Source organism: Chenopodium quinoa, unplaced genomic scaffold (assembly GCF_001683475.1).
Source record: "Chenopodium quinoa cultivar QQ74 unplaced genomic scaffold, ASM168347v1, whole genome shotgun sequence".
Classification (NCBI taxonomy): Eukaryota; Viridiplantae; Streptophyta; class Magnoliopsida; order Caryophyllales; family Amaranthaceae; genus Chenopodium; species Chenopodium quinoa.
The window spans coordinates 1,487,529-1,499,413 of record NW_018743722.1 but is presented as its reverse complement, the minus strand read 5'-3'; the positions used below and the strand labels follow the sequence as shown (position 1 = coordinate 1,499,413).

Genomic DNA, 11,885 nt, shown 5'->3' with positions numbered 1-11,885 from the left:
AAAAGATAAAGCAAAAAAAGAGAGAGCAAAAATAAAAAAGCAAAGAGTTCAAAAGAGAGAAACCTCAAGCATAATAATACAAAGATTCACAAACAAGGTTGCACACCTTGGGGGCTTATCTAGGGTCTTGAGCCTTTATCCTCTTCTTCTTCAACCTTTAGCCTAACCACAACCCTCAAAAGACCTCTTTGAGGTATACACATACTTGTGCGAGGTTTGGCTAAAGCTACGTTTGTCCTGATTCCTAACGGATACGTAGGCAACCTCACATCGAGGTGCGGCCGTAATAAAAAATGCATTCATATTTACATTCATAATTGATCATATCAAGAGATCTCCGATGCTTATCCCTATCCATTTAGAGCTAGACTTGGGGGCTTGATCCCTACATCATAAGCTTACCTAGCCTAAGAATCACCATCATTTGAATCTTTTTGAAATAATATTTTTCCATACCGTTAGCCTTTGCAGCCTAACTTTAGTATCACTTTCACACACATCACAGATACTTGACTAAAAAATCCTTCCCTTAGGAACCCTTTGTCATGAAATCTTAACATGACGTTGAAGCATGCCTTTTCATATCAACACTAATCATAATCATCATTTAATTACAAAGTATGAAGTACTTAGCCTCACTAGTAGAAAAACATTGATTTGCAGCGGTTAAAAAATATTTATTTTCTACATTTTTGGAGTGGTAGCAAATGCCAGGGCAGCAAATCAATCTATTAATTTGCGGCGGTTACAACCGCACAAATCAATCAATTGATTTGCAGCGCAGTTATGCCCATTTAACCGCTGCTAATTTACATTTTTTTTATAATTAAATAATAAATAAATAATGCTGCTTATTTTTAGTCACTAGTACAAAACTAACCTTAAGTATCACCCAAAAAGTGTTACATAAAGTGGTAAAAGTGTTATTATAGATAATAGGTAACACTTTATGGGGTGATACTTCCGCCCATGTTCTCTTAGGTCTTATGTAACACTTTGGATAACGTATGGTAACACTTTCAAAAATGTTACTATAAACCCTCTTACGTAACACTTTTTATATTATTGGTATCATTTTTAAAGTGTTACTTTTTATTTCTTATGTAACACTTACTTATCTTTAGTAACATTTTTCAATGATATAGTAACACTTTATCCAACGTTATGTTTCACTTATTCGAACTAATATAACATCTTGCTGATTATTTAGAAACATTTTTCAATTATCATTTGACATAAAGTAGCACTTTATTAGACATTATGTATCACTATTTGCAAACTAATGTAACACCTTTATATTATAATTATTATTTAATTATTTTTTTAAGTATAAAAATAATATTAATATGTACAACAAAACCATGAACGAGAAATTAACATATATCAAAGACAATAATTTTAATTGAAATAATTTCATAATTCTTACAAAAAACATCCATAAACATCAATTTTCCTAAATATAAATTCACAAAAAGAAAGTTAGGTTCAGTCTCTAGCTTAGAAAAAGTGAGGAAATAATAAAAATCTCAAACAATAGTCAATGCTGAAGTAATATGATAGCAGCAGGCCAGCAGCTAACTAGCAGAACAGCAGCAACAGTAACAGCAGCTACAAACATCAATACCAGTAGTATGTAGCAGCAAACAGCAGTAGCAGCAGTCAACAACAAACAACAATAGCAGCAGAACGTAGCAGATTGCAGTAGTAGCAGCAAAACAGTAGTAACAATAAGTGACAGCAGCAGCGATAGCATTTAGCCAAAAGCTTCAAACTTTATCTCGGTCACGATTTAGTCTCATCACTACTTGTTATCCTAATCTTTCGTCTTCATCCATTTGATCCTATATATGTGTGAAAGCATCATACATTAGACAAGAACTATAACAAAAATGAAATAATGCAAAAATATGAGTTAGTGCTCGCTCTATTCTAAGCCATTAATAATGAAATAATGCAAAAATTAGAGTTAGTGCTCTATTCTAAGTCATGAAGAAATAGAAACCATGAATAGGAAGTAACATGTGACACTATTGCTAGCTTAGTCTAGCAATTGAAAACATTTTTATAGGCATAGGTTAGTTCCTACTGCATGTATTTGAGTACAACAGGTGGTGGGCTGTGATTCATAGTGATCTAGCGTATAGGGTTGGACACTAGTGTACTGTGCAAATAGGTCAAGTGTACAATGTGCCTACTTCACTGTCTATGAAACTCCTTAACTATTTATGTGATGATATTTGATTGAATTTTAAGGCAGTCTTTCAAAATATATGGAGTCTAATGTAATGTAAACACTAAGTGCGTGTCACAATGCATCAAACTTTCTTAGAATCAAAATTATACTTATATTGGAGTATCTAGGTTTAAAAATGGAAATTGCTCAGTGAAATTTCTTAAAATATTGAGTTTAAACCCATCCCCGACAACCCCCTCCTCAACAGGAAGATTAAAAAGGAAAGAACTTTTAATTCATTTAACCGAGGGTATAATTTATTACTACAGTCCTACTAAAAGAAAGATACAAACATCCGCAAAGAAAGAAAGCAAGACGTAGCAGCTAATTTTATGACTATCACTTTCCTTTGTATTAATAACTTGTACGGATGACTGATGAGGACATGGTTCTTCACAGGTGATCAATTTGTAAATTAAAACTACAGGAAATCAGAGGATCAAAGTTATGAAACCACTAGTTACTTTCCTATCTCTAGATAGATATTTGACATTTTGATGTAGAGTAATTAAGAAAAAGAAATAAATCCAATTACAATTTCAAAACTAAAGAAGTGGCATACTGAAATACCGCCAAAATGCTCCAAATCAAATCAATTGTGTCAAAATTTTCACCATACTTAAAGTAGTATACGTATTTTGATAGTCGATCACAAGAATGTCAAACCCAAGAATAATTCCACATACAGAACAGAAGTATCTAGGATAAATATAACTAGCTTTTAAACCTTAAAATTTTAACAATACTAATATGGTGCGTAATGCTGACAAGTCAGAAGCATAAAAGAGTGGAATTGTGTGTGTGTGAGAGTGTGCGTGTGATGGATCCGTATTTGGGCCAGCCCATTAAGGTCTATCAACGAAGGGCCAAGATGAGTAATGTGGGTCAGGCTCATGGGCAAGTCAACACCAACGGTAACCAAAGAGAAAAAACAGAAGCTGAGATACAATTGGAGGAACAGGAGGAGCGTTAGCTTTTGTCAAGGAAGCTAATTCAGGAAAGAAGACAAGATCGAAAAGGAGGATTCACTACTTTAGTAACAATGGCAAAAAGATTGTATTCCGTAAGCTGTGGAGGTCAACTATTATTAGTTTTAGGTTATGTTAGTGCTTGAGTATAAATAGTGATGTTGAATGTAGTAGCCACTTATCCAGAAAATTGTTGAGATTAACCTCATGAGAGTTGTAGCCTAAAGGTGCTTGAGATTAATAGCCTAAAGCTATTGTTATCTTGTAACCCTTAGTTCAATTATTAATCAAAGTACTCAATCTTACCACCAAGATTACTGTTAATTAATTACAATTATAGTGCGCAAAAATCAGTCTTTGACAACTTGGTATCAGAGCAGGACGATCATGGCCGGAGGACCGTCCTTGAGTCAGCGAGTTGACGCGGCGGATGAGAGGTTGGAAGCAGTCGAGTCACGGCTGAAGTCGATTGAAGAGAAATTCGCTGACCAAGAAGCCTCTATCGGGCGTGCGATGGCCGAGGCGGTGAGTAAAGCCATGATGGACACTCAAAAGGTCATCACAAATAATTTCGCGGCGTTGTTCGAGACGGAGAAGAAGCGGCAGGAGGAAGATAGAATTCGGTTGGAAGGCCGGACTAACCGTCTCCGAAGGGATCAGGAACTCCAAACCTCCATGGTGGCCAGGGATAACGAGAAATTTCGAGAGGAGGTGAAGGCAGCCATAGCCGCCGCGGCTACGGTGCCCAGAAATCGACCACCAGTAATCCCATTAGAGGCCATTAGAGGCTGGCGAGAACAGCCAAGCTAACGGCGAGAATGAGGTGCGCACTCCACTCAATGGGGTGTTCGGAATGCCAGGGTGGAGGAATAGGGACCCACGAGAGTGGAACGACGAGCGTGGTGGTGGCGATGCCCGATGGAGACCTCGGAAACTAGACATGCCGGTGTTCGAGGGTAAGGACCCGGACAATTGGGTGTTGCGGGCGAAGATGTATTTCGACGTTCACCAACTTTCCGACGAGGAACGCGTTACCGCCGCGGTGGTTGCGATGGATGGTCCCGCCTTGCAATGGTATCATTGGGAAAATCGCAGGCGACCCTTTACCCATTGGACAGATCTGCGATGTAGACTATTGAAGGAGTTCCGGCCACCCAACTCCGGCACGTTGCAGGAGCAGTCAGACGGGGACGGTGGAAGAATACAGGAGGAAATTTATTGAGATGGCATTTCCCCTTGAAGACATACCACAAGAAATTATGAAGGGCCAATTCATCAATAGGCTAAAGAGAATATTAAGGCCGAGATCCGAATGTTGGGCCCAACAACTTTGGATCGGGCCATGGATTTGGCTGGGAGATAGAAAAGCGGGATCGGGTCAGTAAGGGAAAGACAAGTGTCGGGTCCTGGCGGGGAGGATCTAACCCAAATGGGTCCGGGTTCGGGGGATCCAGCAGCAAGTTGGGTGGAGGCCTTATTTCTACCTATGGGCTTCCAACCAGTCCGAACCCAAGCAAGAGTTGGCCCAAGGGGAGTGAGTCTCATGGGTCTGTAAGCTTAAACAAGCCCAATGTGAGTCATTCCACCAAATCAGTAACTGAGCCACGAAGACTCACAGAAGCCGAACTACAAGAACGATGGGCTAAGGGGTTGTGCTTTCGATGCGATGAACGGTGAGGAGTTGGGCATCGGTGTAATAGAAAAGGGCTGAGTGTTTTGATGGTGGCCGAAGGGCCAGAAGAGGTGGAAGACGAGGAGTATGAAGGGGAGGAAGAGGTGGTGGAAGCATCCTTAGCTTGTGCTCCGTAGTGGGGTTGACCAACCCAAAAACTATGAAGCTTAAAGGGAGGATCTTGGGGAGAGAGGTGCTAGTCATGATCGACCCGGGGGAAACCCACAACTTCTTGTCACTTGGGTTGGTGGAGGCAACAAAGGTGCCCCTGGAGAAGAGAGGGGAATTTGAAGTGTGCTTGGGAAATGGGGAGACCGTGAGAGGAAGAGGCGTGTGTAGAGGTGTTAAGTTGAGCTTGAGGGGGGGAGTGACAATAGTGGAGGATTTTTTGCCATTGGGCTTGGGCAATGTTGATGTAATTCTCGAGGTACAATGGTTAGAGAAGCTAGGGGCGGTGACGACAAATTGGAAGACTCATGTTATGAGCTTCAAGGTGGCGAGTGTGCCAACCATGATAGTTGGGGATCCTAATCTAGAGAGGACCCGCGTGTCTCTCAAAGCTATGATACGCACCCTTTGCAAGAATAAGAGGGGTGTTCTCGTGAAGGTGAATCGGGTGGAGGATCAAGGTGAGGTACAAGGGGGGAGTGAGGTACCACGATTTCTAAGGGGGGTCATTGAGAAAATTGAGGGGGTGTTCAACATGCCTTCCGGGTTACCACCCCACCGCAACCATGAACATGCCATAACCCTCAAAGGAGGTAGCAACCCGGTGAGTGTTAGACTCTACCGGTACCCGCAAGCACAAAAAGATGAAATTGAAAAATTGATCAAAGAGATGATGGATGCCGGCATAATTCGACCATCTACTAGTTTAGTAGACTGGTCTTGCTAGTAAAGAAGAGGGATGGGTCTTGGCGCTTTTAAGTCGACTACCGTGCTTTGAACAAGGAAACGGTGCCGGATAAGTACCCGATACCGGTGATTGATGAGCTACATGGAGCGGTGGTTTTCTCAAAGTTGGACTTGAAGCCCGGATACCATCAAATTCGGGTGAGACCCGAAGATACCCACAAGACCGCGTTTAGAACTCATGAGGGTCACTACGAGTTTTTGATGATGCCCTTTGGGTTGACTAACACGCCGGCTACTTTCCAATAGTTAATGAACGATGTGTTTCGACCGTTTTTGAGGAAATTTGTCTTGGTGTTATTTGATGATATATTGATCTATAGCAAGAGTGAGGAAGATCATGAGGAGCACGTGAGGTTGGTGCTAGAGAGGTTGGCCGAAAATAGCCTCTATGCTAACCTCAAGAAATGTGATTTAGGGCAAAAGAAGGTGGCCTACCTTGGCCATATAATTTCGGCCCATGGAGTGGCAATGGACGGAGAGAAGATTGAAGCCATTATGAAGTGGGAAACTCCTAAAAATTTGAGGGAATTAAGGGGATTTTTAGGATTAATCGGGTATTACCGCAAATTTGTGGCAAATTATGCCCAAATTGCGGCACCACTCACCTCACAATTGAAGAAAGATTGTTTTGGGTGGTCCTTGGAAGCCACTCACGCATTTGAGAGCCTTAAGGAAGCCATGGTTATGGCCCCGTCCTTGCCATGCCCGATTTCGCCAAGGATTTTGTGGTGGAAACCGATGCCTCGGGTTTCGGAGTGGGAGCGGTTATGATGCAAGATGGAAGACGCATAGCGTATTTTAGCAAGTTGTTAGGGGTGAGGGCTAGGGAGAAATCAATCTACGAGAAAGAACTCATGGAAATATGCTTGGCTATTGTAAGGTGGAAACACTACCTCCTTGGTAGACACATCGTAGTTCGGACCGATCGACAAAGTCTTCGGTACATCACGCAACAAAGAGAGGTAGGGGGTGAGTATCAAAAGTGGATGAGAAAGCTAGTGGGGTTCGATTTTGAGGTGCAATATCGGCCGGGAGCATCTAACTGTGTTGCCGATGCTCTATCACGAAGAGATCAGGGAAGTGTGCAATTGAGTGTAATGGTTCATTCTCAAGTGGTGGATTGGAAGGAATTGGAAGGGGAAATTGAGAAATACGTATGGCTGGCCCAAATCAAAACGGCCTGCTGAGGGGTGAAGAGAGCCCAATAGGCTTCCATTTAGATGGGAAGAGGGTCATGTTCAAGGGGAGGTTAGTGTTGCCTAAGTCTTCCATATTTATCCCAGTTCTACTTCACGAGTATCATGACACGGCTTCCGGCGGCCACGACGGGGAGGTCAAGACTTACCTCCGTCTCGCCGCCGATTGGTTCTGGGTGGGGATGTGACGGGCAGTGGGTGACTATATGCGGAAGTGTGAGACTTGCCAACGGAGTAAGGCGGTTCAGCGGAGTCCGTTGGGGTTGTTGCAACCCTTATCAATTCCGGAGGCTATTTGGGAGGATATATCTATGGACTTCGTGGAGGGGCTACCGCTCTCTAAGGGTATCAATTCAGTGCTCGTAGTGGTTGACCGGTTATCAAAGTATAGCCATTTCATAGGGTTGAAGCACCCCTACAGTGCACTCAAGGTGGCTGACCACTTTGTTCGGGAAGTGGTGCGGCTGCACGGATTTCCTTCCACGATCGTCTCCAATCGAGATCGGGTGTTCATGAGTATTTTCTGGCGAAAGTTGTTCCGGTTACAGGGCACCCATATTAAGCGAAGTACGTCTTACCATCCCCGATCGGATGGCCAGACAGAAATTGTAAACAAGGGACTGGAGACGTATTTGCGGTGTTTCATCTCCGATCAACCTAAGAAATGGGCGTATTGGCTGCATTGGGCCGAATACGCCTACAATACTTCCCCTCATACCTCCACCAAACTCACCCCGTTTAAGGTGGTGTATGGGCGGGATCCGCCCAAGTTGTGGCGTTTGGGGCGAGGGCAGACCCCGGTGGACCAGGTGGAGGAGACGTTGAAGGAAAGGGATGAGATGCTCGATGAGTTGAGGGTTAATTTGTTCAAAGCCCAACAATTAATGAAGGAGTACGTTGACAATAAGAGGCGAGATGAGCAATTCGAGGTCGGCGACAGGGTATTCCTCAAACTCCAGCCGTATCGGCAGCGTTCATTAGCCATCCGCCCTAATGAGAAGTTGGGGGGGCGCTGCTATGGCCCATTTCAGGTGGAGGAGAGAATTGGGAAGGTGGCGTACCGCTTAGCTCTGCCTCCCACTTGCAACATTCACCCAGTGTTCCATATTTTGCAACTCAAGCGCGCAATTGGAGACACTCCGGTGAATCTGACCATACCTCCCCAACTCACAGCTGAGATGGAGTTGGTGGTGGTGCCCGAGGCCGTGTTGGAAGCTAGAGAGGTAGGGCAGGATGCGAAAGCCAGAGGTGTTAATCAAATGGCAGGGGCTCCCTCAGTTCGAAGCCACTTGGGAAGATGCAGCCACCTTAGCGGAGCGTTTTCCGTCCTTCCACCTTGAGGACAAGGTGAATCTCGAGGCGGCGGGTAATGTGATGGATCCGTATTTGGGCCAACCCATTTAGGTCTATCAACGAAGGGCCAAGATGAGTAATGTGGGTCAGGCTCATGGGCAAGTCAACACCAACGGTAACCAAAGAGAAAAGACAGAAGCTGAGATACAATTGGAGGAACAGGAGGAGCGTTAGCTTTTGTCAAGAAAGCTAATTCAGGAAAGAAGACAAGTTCGAAAAGGAGGATTCACTACTTCAGTAACAATGGCAAAAAGATTGTGTTCCCTAAGCTGTGGAGGTCAACTATTATTAGTTTTAGGTTATATTAGTGCTTGAGTATAAATAGTAATGTTGAATGTAGTAGCCACTTGTCCAGAAAATTGTTGAGATTAACCTCATGAGAGTTGTAGCCTAAAGTTGCTTGAGATTAATAGCCTAAAGCTATTGTTATCTTGTAACCCTTAGTTCAATTATTAATCAAAGTACTCAAGCTTACCACCAAGATTACTGTTAATTAATTACAATTATAGTGCGCAAAAATCAGTCTTTGACAGTGCAACACATGCATCATATAAAATTTTGTGAGAATTGTGACTTATGTATGTTCAAACTTAAGGTTTTCTCCCTACATGGATCAGATGCATTATAAAATGCTTTATAAAATGCTGCCGTTATTCCAGTCGTTTTCTCATTAAATCTATTTGTTTATTGATGATGAAGAAGTCACAAATCTATGCATTGACTTTTGTTCTGCAGAAGTATGTATGTAATAGGACCACTCTTGGCCACTTACAGTGATTTGGATACGGGTTTAAGAGCTTAATATCTTTGATAGGCAGACAATTATGATCCCACCTGAACGCATATTCGAGCACATGATCACCTAACTTCACATAAAACAAAGTCTAGATTAGTTTGTTAGATTATCTAAGTAGCAAGGGTATTACAACAAAATCTTACCTTTTTTTCTGAAAAAAATCCACAACGGGGAAAGAACATTAGATTAAATCAGCAATAGCAAGTTCCATCACACGAGAAGGGATTGCATCATGCCACACTCTTTGGCCAACCTTCCATGGTTGAAAATGAGCCAAACAATGAGAAATTTTGTTCCCCCCTTTCTTCACAAAAGACCAATTAACGGAAACAAAATGCTTACAGAAATCTAGTATGTCATCCACTATCAAATGAAGGTACCCCGAGCCACTCACTCTATCACGCAAAGCTTGGATGATAGCCAAACAATCGCTCTCCACAATAAGATATTGCACCCCATAACTTTTCGCAAGCTTCATGCCTTCAAGCACAGCCCTCGCCTCTGCAATATTTGGTTCCCAATTGTCAGGAGATTGAGACACTATACACACACAAACTGCCCCCTGATCGTCCCTAAGCACATCACCCAAACCAGCCCCTAAGCCACGCATACACCCTGCATCAGTATTCACTTTGAAGGACCCAGCAGCAGGAGGGCACCACTTATCAGGCCATATCACACCAGCATTATTATGCCTAACCAGAGAGCCATTCAGATCATCACACACCTTCCCACAAGTCTTCATTGCATATCTAACAATATTCTTGGGGTTTGGGGTATCACCTTCCATAATATAAGCATTTCTAGCACTCTAAATTGCCCAACATAGATTGATAATAGTAGCAACTTCAACCTCATCAAATTCAGATAGGCACCCTTCCCACCAATCAATGACACTATTGGTACGAGACTCAGCAACAATTGTGAAATTACTTCCAGCCCAAACGGATTTAGCAAGCTTGCAGTCCCTAAGGGCATGGACAGTAGTCTCATAGTCCCTTAGGCAAATGCTGCAGTCCGGGTCCTGCTCTTTAACACGATAGTGTATGTTGTGCCGAGTTGGAAGAACATTCTGCAACGCTCTCCAAGCAAATATTTTAATGCGTGGTAGAACTTGAATTTTCCAGATTTTCTTCCAGATTGAGTGAGCGTAGACAGTAAAAAAAAAAACCATACAAATGTTATCATTAAAATTCAACGCCAGCCCCCCAAATTTCCGGTCAAGGATTTTATCAAACACCTTACAAACACATCCTGAAACCCCAAAATCCAAAACCAAAACTCACACAGAATCCAAAGTTCATTTGGAGTATCCAAAAAAAAATACAATTTAACAATTGAAAATCTTAATTAGTAATTAATTTCAAATTATTCACATAACAATTGGAACAAGGAAAAAAATCAAATAACCCTAGATTTGAGAAACAAATCAATAAACCAACAAAGAATAAACAAAATTTTTTACAGATTACCTGAAACGAAATAACTCCGACCCAATCCGTGCTAGATCGCTAGACAATAGACGACCGATGACGAATGACGAACGGCGAACAAATGGATCATCAATTCGTCACTCAACCCGTATGGTAACCACCTTCGTTGGCTAGTGGCTTGGGTGGGCATCACCATGGAGTGGCTCGTGGGGCGATGACTGACAAATTGAGTTTTTAAGAGAGGGAATTGGGAAAGTAAAAGGAGAAAAAAAGAAAGAAGTCAAAAGAACGTTTTTATTTTTTTTAAACATCTGTCACTAATATTAGTGTTACAACCAAATGCTACATAAAATCAAAGTATTACACTCAAGTGCTACCTAATATAGAAGTGTTACAATCAAGTGTTACATAAAACCAAAGTGTTACACATGTGTTACTTATACATCAAATAACTTTATAACTTTAAAAGTGTTACCATTTAGTGTTACCTAATGTCACTTTTGTAGTAGTGAGTCTAAACTGCTTCTATCCAACCACAAATAACTTGCATTTGTAGAGAAATTGAACTAGAAATTGCTACGCAAAGACTTATTAACATATAATCTTAAATGTTTCCATTAATAAACTTCTGTAAAATTACACTTTTTGTAACAAAAAAAATAAGAATACAATTGGAAGCAAATCAACATATTGCATGTACACAAGCCGCACAAGCTCAACAAGGTAGTAACATATATCATCAACAAACCAAATTACAAACTTGGAGATCGCATGTCCAAAGAATAGGAGGCAGCAACAGAAGTGGTGTTGAGCAAGCAGCAACAAGAACATCGTCCCATAGGCAGCAACAACAACATAAGCACTAGCAAAAGTAGCACGAGTAGTAGCTAGCATGGCATTATGAATGTTTACAAGTTTCGTAAGGAATAGAGGTGTTAAAAGTCAGACCCCGTCATGGCGTTGTATGCTAGTTATTGTTCCCTAAGTTGTACAATTGTCCCAGCAGATATCCTGTCAAGGATAAGATAACCAAAAAATAGTTAAGAAGTTGATTACAAATAGAGATTAAATGAAATATATCACCTCAAAAAAATAGTTAAGAAGTTGATTACAAATAGAGGTTATATAGAAATCTATCGTACCCCTTCTATATATTTATGCAATGTCAATTAGTGATATGGATTACCTGAGGTGGGTTCATCTACCAGGAAATCCCAGTTTGAAGGAACTTATGGATTAAACACTTTGGTTTAAAAGGAATAAGGTGAGAACACACTAGAAGTCAGCCTCTTTGGTCTCCTATGCCTACTTTGGTTGGA

At 41.7% G+C, this 11,885-nt stretch overlaps 1 protein-coding gene across 7 annotated transcripts; it reads right to left on the bottom strand.

The window, feature by feature from the left end:
* Window positions 1–1,402: 1,402 nt before the first annotated feature.
* LOC110684567 lies at window positions 1,403–10,840 on the bottom strand. Of its 7 annotated transcripts, none has more exons than XR_002503778.1 (3): window positions 9,277–10,840; window positions 9,110–9,203; window positions 1,403–1,841 (listed from the first exon to the last, which is right to left on the bottom strand). XR_002503778.1 is itself a non-coding variant. In XM_021861010.1 (3 exons), exons 1-2 carry the CDS (start codon window positions 9,921–9,923, stop codon window positions 9,364–9,366), a joined length of 471 nt encoding a protein of 156 aa, XP_021716702.1. In that variant the 5' UTR covers window positions 9,924–10,840; the 3' UTR covers window positions 1,403–1,841; window positions 9,110–9,363. The 7 variants fall into 7 exon arrangements, 4 of the variants coding, with proteins under 4 accessions (XP_021716702.1, XP_021716700.1, XP_021716701.1 ...); XR_002503779.1 differs by having other exon boundaries at window positions 9,110–9,199; XR_002503780.1 differs by having other exon boundaries at window positions 9,110–10,387; window positions 10,606–10,840.
* Window positions 10,841–11,885: the final 1,045 nt, after the last annotated feature.